Raw genomic sequence first — 19,327 nt, forward strand, 5'->3', positions numbered from 1 at the left:
GAGAATTTTACATTCCTGGTTCTCATACTGATGCTCTGGTTTAAATCTTGTCAGAAGCTCTGACCTTGAACAAGTATAGAGATAAAAACATTTTTTTACACATTTCATGTTTATTGTGGGTTTGTAATCTCTGGATGCAGGCAGTGTGGCTTGGAAGCGCACCTGTAGGAGATACCCCATGGGAAGCTGCTTCCTATGGGGTACCACCAAGAAGAAAAGGAGCCAGGAGTATCAGCAAGGGGCACTTGTGAAGTGGAGGTTCGGGACCACTCTGTGAAAAACCATTGCACAGAGTGTTTGTTATTTTTTTTCTAAATGTGCAATCACTTTAAAATGGACTTATATTAAAAATGTATTGTTTATATTCTTGATGAAATTTATATATACAAGTTAGTAGAAATATTTAAATATATTTACCGTCCCTGGAGAAAATTCTGCTGCAAGTTTCCATCAGTGCTGTCCACATGTCTTAAGGTCTGGGGACTTGGTCATGGGTCTCTGAAGGGGAAGACCAAAGTTCAGACATGAAGCCAACCCTGAAGAAAGTTTGCATTGGCAAATTCTTTTAGAAATCTTAGGATTTAAGACGTTCTATTACTCTTTATCCATCTTAGAAAGACTTTTAAAGTTAACCTGTTGTGAAAAGGAAATATGTAGGCTGCAATTATTGTCCCCCTTTTTTAAAACATTTGTTTCCTGGCTGTTATACACCCATTGGCATCAATATTTTAGTAAATTTTGAGACCCATTGCACATAGAACTTAGTCCTATTTAAATATGTAGTGCTTTTGCATTGCAGCATGTTTGGACAGATCACACCCTCACCGCTATCTGCCCACACTGGCAAAAGGAGATGAATACTAGGGGGAGGAACTCACAATGTACACAGAGCTCAGGTAGCCCTTGACCCCTCCTCCATTGAAAGTTGCCAGTTGGAACATCCATTGCTGTGCTGTCCAATTGTGAAGCCCTGTGCTTTCTCTGCAATTTTAATTTGTTACAAAAAAGAAAGCTACTGAGTACAGACCTACCTGTCTGCCACCAGTAGCCTGCTATTTCAGATCTGAGGAGAGAATACAGTTGTAACTATCAGCTCGTATTGTTAATGACCAAGCTGGAGAGCAACACTGTCATTAACAAAACAAAATCCCACAACCACAGACATCAGCTGCTACACTATGGCAGAGCTGCAGCATTAAATGGGTGGGTTAGCTTCAGTGCTGGCTGTACCTACCCCAAAGTAATGCCCAAAAATTGGGCTTCAGCCTGGGGTGGAGCACCAACCAGCACTGACAGAGAAAAAAACTAAAAATGTTCATTTTATTTTGCAGAGTATTGCAATAAGCGCTGGAAGCTTCTTGGATGTAGTAATACGGCTTTACTTTCATGGTGAAATATATTACATGTCTTACAGCATGGAGAAACATGAACAGAAACAGAACAGTAACAAGGAATATACAAGTACTTACACTGAGATAGAACATACCTCCTGTTATATCATAGAAAACATGAACTATACACTATAATAATACAGTGCCACCTGCTGCATAGATAGGCATAATGCATACAGTATTGTCAGTTTATTAACAACTTTACATTGTATGTTGTTGTTCTTTTCCAACACCCCTTCTCTACAGTATGAGCTTGATCAAATTATATTCAGCTTCTTCTGGAAATAACTATGAAGTTCTTTCAATAAAGGTTGGTGAGTGCATTAGCAGTCCTCTCCTCTGACGGGCAGTATTGTCAGTAATACCTTGCTCTTGATTGTCCCTCAATAGGTAATACTTGACGTTGATGTGTTTGGTCCTAGGATTGACCCTTTCTGATTGCGTAAGCTTTATACAACCCTGGTTGTCTTCAAAAATGGGAATTGGTTTTGACATGTCTATCCCAATGTCCACAAAAAATTGACAAATCCATGTTGCTTCTTGACATGCGTAAGCTGCTGCAATGTACTCTGCTTCAGTTGAAGATAGAGCGACAGTTGCTTGCTTTCAACTAGACCAACTTATGGTTCCTTCCCCATACTGGAAGATGGAAGATGAATCCACTTGTGGCTTTGCTGTCTGTGCAGTCCCCGGCCCAATCAGCATCCACACATCCGACCAGTTTTGGATTCAATGTTGCTGGTAGTCATAACTAAATGTTCCTTTGAGGTATTGCATCATTCTTTTTACTGCGTTCCAGTCATGCTGAGAGGGAGCTGAAACTTTCCTGCATAGTATGCCCACTGCTGCAGCTATGTCTGGTCTTGTCACAGTGGCAACATATAGCAGCTTAGCGATTGTTCTGCTATACATGTCATTGTTGGGTAGTAAGTTTTCTGCTTCATTGCTCTTTTGACTCCTGGTTCCATAGGAGTTTTCACTTTCTTTGCATCTTACATATGGAATTGTTCCAAGATTTCAGAGATTTTCTGAGATAACCTCCATCTTTTTATTTGGTTTCAGAGATAGTAGCTAATTCTCCCTATCTCTTTGATTTCAAAATTCTCTTTCAGCTTGTGAACTATCTGATTGTAATCCCCTTCTTGCTCAAAACAGGTTTTAATGTCATTAACATAGATAAGGATGTTTATCCATCTGTCTTCTTGATTCTTGGAGTAGAGATAGGGGTCTGCTTTACTTCTTGAGAATCCCTCTCTGGTAAGCACTTCATTCATGTTCTCATTCCACATCCTTGCAGATTATTTAAGATAGTAGATGCTCTTCTGAAGTATACACATAAGGTTGTCTCCTTGCTCTCATGGTTGCTCCATGTAGATCTCTACCTTAATGTCTCCATATAGGAAAGCAGTTTTAACATGTAGGTGTTTCACTTGCATGCGCTTCCTGGCTGCATCGCTAAGAAGTGCTCTGATGGTGGAGTGTTTTATGACGTGAGCGATTGTTTCATCGCAATCTTCATCGGATTTCTGGGAGTAACCCTTGGCAACTAGTCTGGCTTTGTATTTGTAGCTATTCCCTTCTGTGTCTGACTTTATTTTGAAAGTCCACTTACTTTCAATAGTTTTGCGGTTAGGAGGGAGTTCTGTGAGTATCCAGGTTTTATCTTCTTGAAGTGACTTTAATTCTTTTTCTGCTGCCTTTCTCTATTTATTGGTTTCAACGTTTGGCAGTTTTTCTATGTCTTCCCAGGATGTTGGTTCAAGTATGCTGTGTGTTTTGCAAGTGTATGACAGCATGCGGGGTGGTATCCCCATTTTAGCCCGAGTGGATCTTTTGACTTTAGGCAGTTCAGTAGGATCTGGTGGGGAACTTGATTTAGGCATTGTGAGTTCCACCTCTTGTTTTGACTCCTGCACAGGTTCGCTTTGGTCGACCTTTTCTTCTGGTTTGCTTTGCATATTCACTTCCCAGCATTCAGGGATCAGTTTTTCTGTTGCTGGGCTCTCATCAAAATAAACACTATGGCTTATTGTCACTTTGTCAGTCTTTGGGTGTAGGATTCTGTAACCCTTAGTTTGCTCACTGTAGCCTACTAGAATGCCCTCTATGGCTCTGTTCTCCAGCTTGGATCACTATTTACTTGGAATATAGGCATATGTTTTACATCCAAACACTCTGATGTGCCCTATGCTAGGCTTTGATCCATGCCACATTTTGAATGGAGTACTTTTACTTTCGCTGCACGGCTTTCCAGATAGAACAGTCCTTTTTTAAGTGACCAGTCCTTTTACAGCGAAATCAGGCTCTGCTTTCTTTGTTGTGCTTTGTGCTTTTGTACATCTTAAGAGCTTTGACATCATGGTGAATATTTTCTTTCCTTCTGTCATATTTATTGATTAATTTGCCTTTGACATATACCAGTGTCAGTTCCTGCTACGGTCTAGTTTCTAAAGCATTAATAAGAGCAGTATATGTCTCTGTTTTTCAGGAAAAAAATTGTTGAACACTTTTTTGACTACCGTATGTAACTACGAGACTGCATTTATTTTGTACAGTCTTTGTAGCTGCTGACATTTTATCTTTTTTTTTAAAAGGCTGAAGGACCCTCATGCAAAAAAAAGGAATATATAATACCTTACTTACATATACAGTTGTGACCATAAGTTTACATACCCTGGCAGAATTTGATTTCCTGGCCATTTTTCAGAGAATATGAATGATAACACAAAAACTTTTCTTTCACTCATGGTTAGTGTTTGGCTGAAGCCATTTATTATCAATCATCTGTGTTTACACTCTTTAAATCATAATGACAACAGAAACTACCCAAATGGCCCTGATCAAAAGTTTATATACCCTGGTGATTTTGGCCTGATAACATGTACACAAGTTGACACAAAGGAGTTTGAATGGCTATTAACCACTTCAGCTCCGGACCAATAAACACCTTAAGGACCAGAGGTCTTTTTGCAATTTCGCACTGCGCTGCTTTAACTGGTAATTGCGCGGTCATGCAATATTGCACCCAAACGAAATTTGCGTCCTTTTCTTCCCACAAATAGAGCTTTCTTTTGATGGTATTTGATTGCCTCTGCGATTTTTTTTTTTGCGATATAAATGGAAAAAGAGCGAAAATTTTGAAAAAAAAAGATATTTTCTTCTTTTTGTTATAAGAAAAATCGAATAAACTAAATTTTAGTCATACATTGAGGGCAAAATTTATTCAGCCACATGTCTTTAGTAAAAAAAATGTCAATAAGCGTATATTTTTTGGTTTGCGCAAAAGTTATAGCGTCTACAAACTAGAGTACATTTTCTGGAATTTACACAGCTTTTAATTTATGACTGCCGATCTCATTTCTTGAGGTGCTAAAATGGCAGGGCAGTACAAATCCCCCCCAAATGACCCCATTTTGGAAAGTAGACACCCCAAGGAAATTGCTGATGGGTATGTTGAGCCCATTGAATATTTATTTTTTTTGTCCTAAGGGATTGAATAATGACAAAAAAAAAAAAAAAAAATTTTTTTTACAAAAAGTTGTCACTAAATGATATATTGCTCACACATGCCATGGTTATATGTGAAATGACACCCCAAAATACATTCTGCTGCTTCTCCCGAGTACGGGGATACCACATGTGTGGGACTTTTTGGGAGTCTAGTTGCGCACGGCACCCCGAAAACCAATCACCACCTTCAGGATTTCTAAGGGTGCAAATTTTTGATTTAACTCCTCACTACCTATCACAGTTTCGAAGGCCATAAAATGCCAAAATAGCACAAAACCCCCCAAAATGACCCCATTTTGGAAAGTAGACACCCCAAGCTATTTACTGAGAGGCATGTTGAGTCCATGGAATATTTTATATTTTGCCAAAAGTTGCGGGAATATTACAAACTTTTTTTTTTTTGCACAAAGTTGTCACTAAATGATATATTGTTCACACATGCTATGGGCAGAAGTCAAATTACACCCCAAAATAAATTCTGCTGCTTCTCCCGAGTACGGGGATACCACATGTGGGGGACTTTTTGGGAGCCTAGTTAACTAGCTACCTAGCGACACTAGCGACACTGATGCAGCGTTCAGAAAAATTATCGCTTAGTGACACTGGCAAAAGGGGGTGAAAGGGTTAACTAGCGGAAATCAGGGGGTTAAAACCATTATTGGGTAGTATATCGGGGTACCTAGCGCTATAAAAACCTGGCGGTGAACCTAAAAAAATAACTAGCTACCTAGCGACTGTAGCGACACTAATGCAGCGATCAGAAAAACGATCGCTTAGTGACACTGGCAAAAGGGGGTGAAAGGGTTAACTAGCGGCAATCAGGGGGTTAAAAACATTATTGGGTAGTATATCGGGGTACCTAGCGATATAAAAACCTGGCGGTGAACCTAAAAAAATAACTAGCTACCTAGCGACACATGCAGCGATCAGAAAAATGATCGCTTAGTGACACTGGCAAAAGGGGGTGAAAGGGTTAACTAGCGGCAATCAGGGGGTTAAAAACATTATTGGGTAGTATATCGGGGTACCTAGCGCTATAAAAACCTGGCGGTGAACCTAAAAAAATAACTAGCTACCTAGCGACTGTAGCGACACTAATGCAGCGATCAGAAAAACGATCGCTTAGTGACACTGGCAAAAGGGGGTGAAAGGGTTAACTAGCGGCAATCAGGGGGTTAAAAACATTATTGGGTAGTATATCGGGGTACCTAGCGATATAAAAACCTGGCGGTGAACCTAAAAAAATAACTAGCTACCTAGCGACACTAGCGACACATGCAGCGATCAGAAAAATGATCGCTTAGTGACACTGGCAAAAGGGGGTGAAAGGGTTAACTCTAGGGGCAATCAGGGGGTTAAATCTTTATTGGGGGGTGATAGGGGGCTACCCTGGACCTAACACTAACTGTCCTGACAGTTTTTACTGTCACAACTGACACTGAATGCATTGATCAGTAAAGAAATGATCAATGCAATCAGTGACACTGTGACTGGGGGGGGAGGGGGGGCGGGGGGGGGATCGGGGGGCGATCGGGGGGGGGATCGGGGGGGGTTTGTGTGCCTGTGTGTACCTACATGTCAGTGTAGTGTTCGTGCAGACTTACTTTTACTCTTCTCCTCGTAGTCCGGTCAAAAAGACCGCCCCGAGGAGAATGACATCACTTCCTCCTTCCTGTGTAAACAATACACAGGGGAGGAAGCTTCTCATTGGCCAGGAGCGATCCAGAGGGGGTGGCCGAAAACGAACGGCCATCCCCTCTTCACGGAGCGCTCCTGGACCGAATCGGACCGCCGTATCCAGCGGGAGGGGGTCCGATGGGACCCCCCACCCGCTGGAAGGCAATCACGTAGATGTACGTGATTATGCCTGCCTGTGCCATTGTGCTGACGTACAATGGCAATACGGCGGTCCTCAAGTGGTTAAAGGTAACCATCCTCACCTGTGATCTGTTTGCTTGTAATTAGTGTGTGTGTATAAAATGTCAATGAGTTTCTGGACTCCTGACAGACTCTTGCACAACTGTATCTCTTACATTGTGAATCCTCAAGTGGTTAAGCACCATGTAGTTTTTGAAATTATTTGTGAGCTACAGTTCAATGTTTGCTATTTTTTTCCACCATATGCGTGACATTTACATTTACTATCCACACACTTAATATGGTTTTGATTTGTCATTTTAATAAAATGTGTCAACAGCTGTGTAGTGTAGGGGTCTATCTAACCAATGTACAGTATTTACAGTACTGTAAATCCAATTAGATGGAACCTTATAGCAAACATTAATGTAGTTATGGACATACAATATTATAAACAATTTCTAATACAGATATAACTATGCAGGTACCATAATTGCTTTTGCTTAGTTCCAAAATGATTTATGACAGTGGTGGTGGTGGGGAGGATGGGATCAGTGGCGGTGGTAGTGGTGGTGGTGAGGGGGGGTGGGATCAGTGGGGGCAGCGGTGGGACCAGTGGTGCCATCCTCCCCCAACCACCTCTGCCTCTTACTGATCCCATACCCCCACCATGATGGGGAGGGATAACAATGAGATTTGTGGTGGGGGAGTCAGTAAGAGGCTGAGGTTGGGATCAGTTTCACTGACAATTTGTCACTTACTTTGTCAGTTAGTCAGTCGATTCCTTCCCCTTCATTATTGCCATGCCTCCAGGGATGCTCCTGTGTCATGGAGTCTACTGCAGAGGGGAGAGCTCCTCCCCCTTCACTCCATTAGTGTCAGCTGGTCAGCTGATTTTCTCTTCCAGCGTCCGCCTCCGCCTCCCTACATGGCTTTCCTCTCCAGAGATAGCAGCTTTTGGCCAGCGGGCAAACACCCCCGTGGCAGAATGAAGGGATGGACAACAGTAGCTAAGCACAGCCAGAACAGTGGAGAACGGGCGGGCCCCCCTGACAGTGGAGAATGGCCATGGACAGCAGCGGAACTCCAGGGCCCAGACACAAGTGCAACTGCTGTGACCCTAGTAGTTCCGCCACTGGGCATGGCATGTGTCTGCATAGTGTCCTGTACATGATGGCCAGCCAAATGATGCAAACTGGCCACGCTAACACAACACGGATCAGCTTCTGTTCTCAGTGTGGTCAATTTAGAACAGGGAAGAAAGGTGCTTGGTGGGATCAAGTAGGTACTTCAAATGGAATAAGTACATGAAATTGATAGAGACTGGGATTTATAAAAATATGTGAACACGCACACATAGAATATTTTTTTTTTTTAGGGTAACATACACTTTAATTATTTATGTTTTATTAAACTTGGTGGTAAATCATACTGCTTGTGGTCATCTTCAGTATGACCACTATTTGATAGAAATATTGCAATTTACTAAGCTATAGCAATCACAATTTGCCGTAATGTTCTTTATTTATAGCAAAAAGCTTAAAATAATAGTCACTTTGCTGAAAATAAAAATTGTTATGTGACATATTACATGCATTATATTTTAATGAACTGAGTTTTCCAAGTGTTATGTGCTCTGACATTTCCATGCGACAGGACTATGAAGCCAGTTTTATTCTTCTGTCAGTCATGGTGCAAAAAGCATGAGTGTGACCTCAGCCTCAGAGTCAGAATATCTCTGACACATGTATTACTCTGAGATTAGGTTCCCACTTTTCCTGCAGCTATTACTTTCTGTGCAGTTCCTTGTTGCACCTGTCTGATGACACAGTTATTCAACAGCATGCTTTAAATGAAGGAAGTATGATGGTATGCTTGAGTGGTTTGTTTTATGCAGGGATCTTTTTGAATATGTAATAAACTTTATGACTGCAGTTAAAATAACATGCTGTTAAAAATGATTAACTTCTGTCCATTTTCATATTCTCTGTACTTTCTTCTGTTGGACTGAAAGGTGGCCCCCAGAATGTAACATGTGTATCGTAGTTTATTGTTACTGAATAAATTTATAGATTTTTTTACTGTTCCATGATAATTTTTGAAAAACTTCTGTTTTTTATTAAACCCTTTTTTATAATATCTTTTGAAGTATCGAATCATTTTTCTGCTACATTTTCTATTGACTATTCTATATTTAACTAATTGATATTAACATTTACCTTCGATAAGATGTGTCCATTGTGCTTCTGTGTTCAACTTTCATTGAAATCATGCTCCTCCGATAAATAAAGCATGATCTATGAATGAAGAATGGGCAGATAATAGGCCCTTCTCCTCCATTCATAAATCCTGTTTCATTCATAGAATCTGTATTAAAAGAGCAGTAAAAAAAAAAATACATACTCACCTAGGTGGATACAGCATCGGTCCAATGCATCTGTCTCTTGCTGCTTTTAAGAATGAGAATTAAGCAAATAAAAAGACAGCTTATGGCTCAGTTCTTGGTCTTCAGTGAGCAGAGAGTTGGTGACTGTCACTAGCTCCCTGCTCTGCCCCTCCAGCGCTGGGTTGTGGAGGTGGCAGCGGCGTGCTGATAAGCTGAGCCAGCTGCCATTCAGGCATCTGGGTGGATCTTGACATAAAGTCGGGATCCCTCCATAGTATGGATCGGCTGAGTGATGTCAGCCAACAGCGGGCTTTTCCAGGTAACAGGTATGCAGAACTAAGTACACTCCTGTGATCCACAAGAGAAGTAGAGCTTTGACCATAGTTCTTTTAATGGCTTCTATGAATGGAGCAGCTGGGCATAAAGGGCAGGCATAGTTGGGTACTCTTGATAATTGCCTTTCACAGCCCCTTAGTTCTATGAACCCCTACTGCACTGGAAGATTATGGTGGCATGGGTGGGGTGGGGCATCGGAGAAGGAAGATTTTTATGAAAATGGACACAACAGCACACGGGACTCATCTCACTGAATGTAAGTAATGTCCCTTGTGCTGATTTGTTATTTTATTTTTTTACTTTGTTACAGATGTTGGATTCATGCACATAGGTGTCTGAGTATCTTGTGAGAGATGCAGCTTCTCAACCTGTACACTGTTATTCTCTGGTGTGCATTAGTCATTTAGTGAAATCAGGGCCGGTGCCACCATAAAGCAGCATAGGCAACTGCCCTAGGGCACCAGGCTAGGGGGGTGGTAAAATTCATCTGTGAAGACAGACCCCGCTGCATGTACTGGATTCTGCGCACAATTCGTAGGGGTGTGCAGTGGGGAGCAGATAGGCAGGGGCTGTACAGTGGGGTACATATGTGCAGGGGGGGTGAACAGTGGGGAACATATGTGCAGGGGGGTGTACAGTGGGGAACATATGTGCAGGGGGGTGTGCAGTGAGGAACATATGTGCAGGGGGGTGTGCAGTGAGGAACATATGTGCAGGGGGGTGTGCAGTGGGGAACATATGTGCAGGGGGGTGTACAGTGGGGGACAGATGTTAGGGGGGTGTGCAGTGTCTAGCAGTTATGCAGGGTGGATCTATAGTGGGGAACATATGTGTAGGGGGGGTGTACAGTGGGGAACATATGTGCAGGGGGATGTACAGTGGGGGACAGATGTTAGGGGGGGGGGTGTGCAGTGTCTAACAGATATGCAGGGTGGATGTATGGTGGGAAACATATGTGCAGGGGGAGTACTTCGCCTAAGTAGATAAAAATCCTTGAATTGGCCCTGAGTACAGTCACTGTTCATCTCAGTGGTGGGTTGTGATGAACATGCAGCACCGGGCAGTACAATCTTAAACTTTTACAAATACAAAGATCCACTTCTCTGCATTTTTGTCCTTTACAGTACCATGCAGCTCTAACCTGTGCTGTATTTTGGCCTGTGCTTCATGTCACAACTGCTTCTCTCCCCATGCAAGTCTATGGGAATGCAAAAAAAGTAGCTTGAAACAGTTTAGAAGGAGTCAGCTGCAGGTCAAATGCACCTATAGTGAATTATATATGCATTTAGAAGCTTAAACTGATGTCAGAAGCATGCCGTATTTGCAGCTTAAATCCCGTATACACTGGCTCTTAGCAGCGCAGACTTCATTCACCATTAGGTCTAATTCTGTCCATCCTTGTACAAGGTGACACACTGCAGAGTTTAACCGTGTACATAAAGCCAAGTCCCTTAGGACATGGCCAGACACACAAACTGACATGCTTTAGTGCTTAGCTGTGAATTATTATTGAGTTTTGTATTTCAATGCAAAAACATTGTGTTTATTTGCTTACATTCTTGTAGATCTGTTAGGGCTGCACAGTCCCAGCAGCCATAAGGCATACCTCCCAACATTTTGAGATGGGAATGAGGGACAGCTACTAGCAAAGGTATGTAGGCATAGGACACGCCCCTGTCACACCCACTTAAAGGAGAATTAACCCAAAAAAAAGCATACCTCCCAACTATTTGAGATGGGAATGAGGGACACCTATTAGCAAATGTATGTGGGCATAGAACACACCCTCAAAGAATTATACAAAACAAATATTAGTTAAACCTACAAGTGCTTTATTTTAACCACTACTATTCCTTTATATTGGCTTTTGAAGTTTACAAATGCAGCAATTTATTATTTGGATGAAAGATTTAGTACAGAGAAACAATTTTTGAAAGATAAATAGTGCATTTTATACACAATTAAATAGATCAGACAAAAATGAGGAACAAATGAGGAGGAATGAGGGACAGAGGGACTTTGTTCCAAATGAGGGACAGTTGGGAGGTATGAAAAAGGTTAATTAAATCCACAAAATTAGTTTTTTTACCACTATTATTCCTTTATATTGGCTTTTAATATTTAGAAATGCAGCAATTTAGAATTTGGATGAAAGGTTTAGCACTGGGAAACACTTTTTTTTTAAACATAAAAAGTGCATTTTATATACAACTATATAGATCAGACTAAAATAAGGGACAAATGAGGGGGAAAGAGGGACGGAAGGACATTGCTCGAAATCAGGGACAGTCCCTCGAAATCAGGGACAGTTGGGAGCTATGCACAAGGCCACACGTTCTTCAGAACACAGAAATTTGACTGTCATGTATGGAGTTCCAAGTGAACTCTACAGTCCATCATACAGAAGTTTGGAGAGGAGGGGATAACAGCTTTTTTAACCCCCCCCAAAAAAAAGCTCTTCCCTGGGTCTCCTGTTATTTTTTTTACATTTTACTAATGTTTTGTGAAAGTGCTGGGCCCTGCCACGGTGTAAAAGGATGTAAATGGCACAAAGGGTTCTCAAGGATTGAGGGGCTCCAGAATATCTATTATGAACTGAGAAAAGTGATTTTTCAGTTTTCTACAGGATTGAAAATTCCCAAAATGGGGTTTTGGAATTTAAAGACTTCAAAGAGTATTGGGAGGGATGAATCTTCAGACTCCTGGGTCCTGGTCTTATCATTGACCAGCTGGATGAGTGCGCAGGTATGCAGAGCCTTTATAATCAAGGGCCTATCTTCAGTTTAGGGCTCCACCCAGGGGACAGGCGGTCTCCTGCCCAGAGGCCCAGAGGCAAAGGCGTGGGCCAGAGCAGAAGAGAGCTACAAGAGAGAGAGCTGTGAGAGAGGTACAGAGTCACACATGAGCAAAGTAGATGGTCTAAGGGACCAGACTAAAGGTCTAGCTTTGAGGCCTGAGCAGCTGCACCACGAGAGTAATGCCGCGTACACACGTAGCGGACTATCCGACGGACTTAGTCTGGCGGACTTCCCGCCAACCTGTCCGTCGGACTTTCCGAGTGGGCTACTTGCCCACACACGGCACTTTTTCAGCGGACTAATACGCCGTACTAAGTCCGCCGTACTATCCGCCCTACTTTTCAAATGAACGGACTCGCCCACACACGCGGAGGAAAGTCCGCTCATTTCGAGCACGTCTCCAGGTAGGCGGGGCCCACGAAGGAGATGTCGCTGGCCCCGCCACCTTGTATGGACTTAAAGGGGAACCCCAACGCCGAAAAAAATCCGTGGGGGTCCCCCCCAGGTCCACAACAGACCCTTGTCCGAGCACGCTACCCAGCCGGCCAGGAAAGGGGGGGGACGAGCGAGCGCCCCCCTCCTGAGCCGTACCAGGCCGCGTGCCCTCAATATGGGGGGTTGATGAGGACAAGGGCCTCTTCCCGACAACCCTGGCCGTTGGTTGTCGGGGTCTGCGGGCGGGGGGCTTATCGGAATCCGGGAGCCACCTTTAATAAGGGGGCCCCCGGATACCGGCCCCCCACCCTATGTGAATGAGTATGGGGTACAATGTACCCCTACCCATTCACCTGTAAAATAAAGTACAAAAAAAACACAACACACAAGATAAAATAGTTTATTGCACAGCTCCGGGGGTCTTCCGTCTTCGGGGGTCTTTTCGCCGGACTCCTCCGCTATCTTCTTCGAGCTCTTTTGCTAGCAGAGGAGCCTGGCTTTCTTCCTCACCGCGGCCTCTTCTTCCGACTTCGGGGGTCTTGTCTCCCTCTTCGGTTCTTCTGCCGGGCCACCGCGCCTTCTTATAGCTCTTTTACAGGCGGTGGCCCGGTCTTCTGTCGCTGCCGCCGCCGCCACCGCCGCCGCCGCCGCCGCCGCCGCCTTCCGTTCTTCTCCTTCTTCTCCTGGAGATGTTGACTCGACGCTCTCTCCGGCCGCAATGCCAGGGATGCGCTGCGTGGCGACTTATATAGGGACAATGGGCGGGGTCTTCGGTTGATGTCACATGGGTTGATGTCACATGGGTTGATGTCACATGGCGACAGTCCCAGCATCCTCCGGGACTGTGACATCGTAAGGGGGCTGGGTCATGGTGGCAGAGGGGGATGGAGGCAGGGGGGAGCTGTGTAATGTAAAAGGGTCCAGAGGTGCAGGGGGCTGTGTAATGTAAAGGGGTCCAGAGGTGCAGGGTGCTGTGTAATGCAAAGGGGTCCAGAGGTTCAGGGTGCTATGTAATGTAAAGGGGTCCAGGAGGGCAGGGTGCTATGTAATGTAAAGGGGTCCAGAGGTTCAGGGTGCTATGTAATGTAAAGGGGTCCAGGAGGGCAGGGTGCTATGTAATGTAAAGGGGTCCCAAGGTGCAGGGTGCTGTGTAATGTAAAGGGGTCCAGAGGTTCAGGGTGCTATGTAATGTAAAGGGGTCCAGGGGGCAGGGTGCTATGTAATGTAAAGGGGCCCCGAGGTGCAGGCTGCTGTGTAATGTAAAGGGGTCCAGAGGTTCAGGGTGCTATGTAATGTAAAGGGGTCCAGAAGGGCAGGGTGCTATGTAATCTAAAGGGGCCCAGAGATGCAGGGTGCTGTGTAATGTAAAGGGGCCCAGAGATGCATGGTGCTGTGTAATGTAAAGGGGCCCAGAGATGCAGGGAGCTGTGTAATGTAAAGGGGTCCAGAGGTGCAGTTCTGGAGAGGGGGTGCGCAGTACTGACAAAGAGAAATTGAAGGATGCAGGGGGCACAGTGGGGTATTTTTACATTTTAATGGGGGGGGGGGTGCCAGATATAAGATCCACACCGGGTGCCAAATGCTGTAGGTACGCCCCTGCATCATGGGTACATCATGTCCCTGTTGTCTTTATTAAGTTAGAAGAATTCTAGTCAAAACCTAACTATACATAAAACTGCTCCCACCTTGAATTTAAGCCTATTCTAATTATCCTGTAAAGGAATTAAGTTTATAATTGCCTATTCTGAGGGTGCTCTGGTCCAGTCACATGATCTCTCCAGTGGCCAGTTTAGTGAAGAGCAGAGATCACCAACAACCGCTGCAGAGCCTGGGAGGCAACATCACCCATGGGTTTACTATAGGGCATCTGTTGTTGGCTGTCCATCCTCCGGGTGCCTCCTTAGCAAACCTGGAACTATGAAGGCACCCTGCTGAGCTGGGCTGTGTGCATCCATAGACACAGCGCTAGTAAGCCACGCTCTCACTCCTTCCTCATATGAGTTTGACTGACAGCAGCAAGAGTCTATGACTCCCACTGCCCTCAGTGTCTCTTGTGAGACCTGAAAGTTATTGGAGCAGTGAGAGGAACCAGGTAGGGGTTTAGGGATGGGGATGGGAAGAGTAGGTAGTGGGGCTTTTTTACCTTAATGCAAGGAATTCAAGAAAAAAAAAAAAAAGGTTCGGACATTAGAACTACCAAGAAGAATTTGAAGTATTTTTTTTTTTTACATAGTTACAATGTTACTATGTATATACTAAACCTGTGTGATTCCCCCTAAATACTGGAAATGACTGTAATATACACCACTACTTCAGTAAACTCCACTAGCTTCCAGGTTCCATGCTGAGCAGCTGCCCTGCTGCAATCGGAACACAGAAGGTCGCCCTGCTCACGGAAGCTATTCCAAGATCGCTTTGCATTTTTTCAATGAATGCAAAACATTCTATGATTGGACAAGGTGGAGAGGCTGGCCAATGATGTCTGGCTCATCACCTCTTCCTCCTCCACCTTCTCTGAATGGTATCTGTGCCAAGCAGAGTGACCTCTTGTGTTGATAATGCAGTAGGGCAGCTGCTCAGCATGCGACCTGGAAGCTAGAGGAGATCACTAGGGTAGCGGTGCGTGCTACAGTCATTTCCAGCTTCCAGGAGCATTGATCAGGTATGAGCAATGCACAATTACATTGATCCAAGCTGGATGGACCAATAGCGCCATGCTGCTGTCTCCGCTAAAAAGCTCTGAACATGTCAAAACGCTTGCTTAATTCGGTAGTAAATCGCATCAAAAAAAAAAACGAAATTAGGTCCTGGGCAGTTATAGTCATAATGTGCCAGTATGCATCACATACTAACACATTTTGACAGACTTACCCGAAAACGAAGCCCTCCAGCGGTATGCTGTCACTGCTGAAGATGCATCCATCTTCACCCGGTCTTTGTTCTGGGTTTACGGGCTTTGGTGAATGGCATGTGCGCGGGAGTCACTGTTTACGGCACAGCTCTGAAGGTACTGCTGTTCCTTTAGAGCGCATGCGCCGGTGACATCACTGGCTGCATATAAAGTAAATATCTTCTAAATGGTGCACGTTTAGGAGATATTTACTGTACCTATATGTAAGCTTTTTTTTTATAGGCTTACCTATAGGTAAATATCATACATGGGTGTTCCCAGATAAGGCTAGTGTGAATGTGACCTTAAAACGGGGTTCCACCCTAAAGTGGAACTTCCGCTCAACGGAACCCTCCCCCCCTCCGGTGTCACAGTTGGCACCTTTCACCCACTTCTGGGCACAGGAGTCTATGCCTCTTCCTGTCCTGCCGCGCTGTCTGCTGGGACACATACGGGTCCCAGAGACAGCGCAGACCATTCTCATTGCGCTGCGCGTCTCGCGCATGCGCAGTAGGGAACCAAGAAGTGAAGCCGCAATGCTTCACTTCCTGATTCCCTCACGAGAATGGCGGCGGCAGCAGCCGAGAGCCGAGCGATCGATCGGCCTCAGCTGCCGACATCGCTGGACCCTGGGACAGGTGAGTGCCATTTATTAAAAGTCAGCAGCTGTAGTATTTATAGCTGCTGGTTTTTAATAATTTTTGTTTCCAGCGGAATCCCTCTTTAAAGTCTAACAATAAAGTTCCCTTATTAGTTTCTTTATGTTCTGGTAAATATACTATTGAAAGCATTTTGTCATATCTGTTCAACAAGTGCAAAAGAATAGCTATTTGTCCAGCCAGAAGTCCTGAAAGCTGATAACTTCCTGTGCTGTCTTCCTCTACGGTCAGCTACCAGTTGGCCTTGTCTTCTCTATTCCTTACAAAACAAATCACCCTATGTTATGGGGGGGGGGGTTACATAGTCCTAACAAACTAACCCACCACATCTAAAGGTAAGTACATTACATTTTTGCTCATGGACAGCACTGCATATTGCATGTATACAACATCCAAAACACATAGTATCCTTGCATTCATAAAGCAACTTAAAGTGGTTGTATAGTAAAATTTTTTACTTTTACCTACAGGTAAGCCTATAATAAGGCTTACCTGTAGGTACAAAAAAAATCTCCTAAACCTGTACGATTTAGGAGATATTCCCCTTGCAATGAGCTGCTTACTGCAGCGGCGCATGCGCACAGGGGATTCTTGGCTGAAAGCCTGGCAGACGCCGGACCTTGCTGGAAAGAAGTCTCCCGTGCGCATGTGCGGGAGTGACGACATCGCGGCTCCAGCCACTCACAGCGCTGGAGCCGCGATACACGGAAGACACGGCGAGGCAACATGTCAGCTACCTCGGCGTGGACCAGGTGAGATACCGACTTTTCGTTCTAAGGTAAGTATTTCCTAATGAGCTAGTATGTGGTGCATACTAGCTCATTATGCCTTTTGCCTTACAGGGGTATAAAAAACAAAAAAAGTATCAGCGGGTATACAACTGCTTTAAAATTTAAATACACATTAAATACAATTGTAAATACACATTTTAATCCTAACCTTGGTAACAAAGAGTTTTTCACATCTTTTCAACATAAAATAAAATGCAGCTAGCTAGAGCATACTCAGGGTTTTTATAAAATACAAGTATAATAAATAATAATTCTAAGCAAAAAAATATTGAAATGTCAGGGTCATTGCAAATATTCCCAGTAAATAGGAATTGTTAGTATTTCTTCTTGTATATGAATTGAAGGCTGCACTTACCCATAATTAAGGATGTCTATTTCATGTTGTGCTTGCTGGAAATGAACGGCTACAGGGTATGAGGACTGAAGGCATAGCAGAGACTTGATGGTTCTATTTAAAGCCTTGTTCCTGCTCTCCTGTTTCTGTATTATCATTAACAGGAACACTGCTGCTCGATGACAAGTTTAGCGCAAGAGAAATAAACAAGGAACAAATAGTCTGTTTCCTGTAGCTTGTGCAGGGGAGCAGATTACCATTTGTACCTGTACATTTACTGCAGGAGGGAGCAGATGGAGTGTTCTATAGAGGACAGAAGATGTCACACTAGCTGTCTCCCAAGATGATACGAGAGAACAGAAGGAGTGGGAGTCCATCATTATGTAGAATGGTGTATTTTTGCCATACTTCTCAGCACAGGCAGGAATCAAGTATCGTGCGTAGCCAACATTTACTCTCTATAACAAACATATCAAAATTTGTGTCTGAGCCTAGATGCACTGTGCCATTTCATTTTATTTCTCATAAAAAAAAAACTAAAAGAATAATAAGGACTGTTCATTGTTTTCACTTACAAATGGCAGCTTTGGTAGTGCTTTGATACCTACAAAACAGTACCAGCCGCCGTCATTATACAGCAGCACGTTGGCACAGCACCGCAAACGGGCGTAGCTGTACGTCTGCCACCTTAAGAGCTATGGAGGCGCGTGGCCAGGGGGCGCGTGGCCAGGGCCCGTGATATACGCCTGCGATCTGCGATCGCTCCTCACAGAGCCAGAACGGGAATCTGTCAATGTAAACAGATTCCCGTTCTGTCAGGAGAGTCAAGATAGATCTGCTGTTCCTAGTAATCAGGAACAGCGATCTATCTCTACCCTCAGTCAGTACACTCCCCCCACAGTTAGAAACACCTCCCTAGGGAACACTTAACCCCTTGATCGCCCCGGGTGTTAACCCTTCCCTACCAGTGACATTTATACAGTAATCAGTGGCTATTTTGAGCTCTGGTCGCTGTATAAATGTCAGTGGTCCCAAAAAAGTGTCCAAAGTGTCCGATCTGTCTGCCACAATGTTGCAGCTCCGCTAAAAATCACTGATCACCGCCATTACTAGTAAAAAAAAAAGAAAATTGATAATAAACATGCCATAAATATATCCAAAGAATTAAATTAAAAAAACTAACAACTAGTATACAAAGCCATCCACAACTCTGCCCCCAGCTACATCACTACCTTAGTCTCTAAATACCAACCCACTCGTTCTCTTCGTTCCTCTCAAGACCTCCTGCGCTCTAGCTCCCTCATCACCTCCTCCCATGCTCGCCTCCAGGACTTTTCCAAAGCCTCTCCAATCCTATGGAATTCCCTACCCCAATCTGTCCGCCTATCTCCTACTTTATTAGCTTTTAGGCGATCCCTGAAAACCCTTCTCTTTAGAGAAGCCAATCCTACCCACAACTAACAACTGTATTTTAATTTTCTCCATCAGCTCATCCCCCACAGTTATTACCTTTTTTGTTTCAACTTGATCATAAGCTCTAATGAGCAGGGCCCTCTAGTCCCTCCTGTATTGATTTGTATTGTAAGTGTACTGTCTGCCCTCATGTTGTAAAGCTCTGCGCAAACTGTTGGCACTATATAAATCCTGAATAATAATAATAATATCCCCTATTTTGTAGGCGATATAACTTTTGCGCAAACCAATCAATATACGCTTATTGCGATTTTTTTTTAACAAAAATATGTAGAAGAATACATATTGGCCTAAACTGATGAAGAAATTTAAATTTTTTACATTTTTTTGGGGGATATTTATTGTAGCAAAAAGTAAAAAATATGGGGGGTTATTTACTAAAGGAAAATCCACTTTGCACTTTCAGTGCACTTGGAAGTTAAATCGCTGTAGATCCGAGGGGGACATGCAAGGAAAATAAACAACAG

The 19,327-nt window shown here is 43.7% G+C and overlaps 1 protein-coding gene across 1 annotated transcript in view; it reads right to left on the reverse strand.

Annotated features, from left to right (window-relative positions):
* DYRK2 (dual specificity tyrosine phosphorylation regulated kinase 2) overlaps positions 1-17,555 on the reverse strand; it is a 54,730-nt gene extending 37,175 nt beyond the window's left edge. The window contains exon 1 of the mRNA XM_077469407.1: positions 17,409-17,555. Within this exon, the coding sequence (XP_077325533.1) occupies positions 17,409-17,412 (4 nt within the window). The 5' untranslated portion in view covers positions 17,413-17,555. The remainder of the gene's footprint in view (positions 1-17,408) is intronic.
* Between the last annotated feature and the right edge of the window lie 1,772 nt (positions 17,556-19,327).

Source organism: Lithobates pipiens, unplaced genomic scaffold (assembly GCF_037356315.1).
Source record: "Lithobates pipiens isolate NorthernLeopardFrog02 unplaced genomic scaffold, aLitPip1_a1.2 Scaffold_8, whole genome shotgun sequence".
NCBI lineage: Eukaryota > Metazoa > Chordata > Amphibia > Anura > Ranidae > Lithobates > Lithobates pipiens.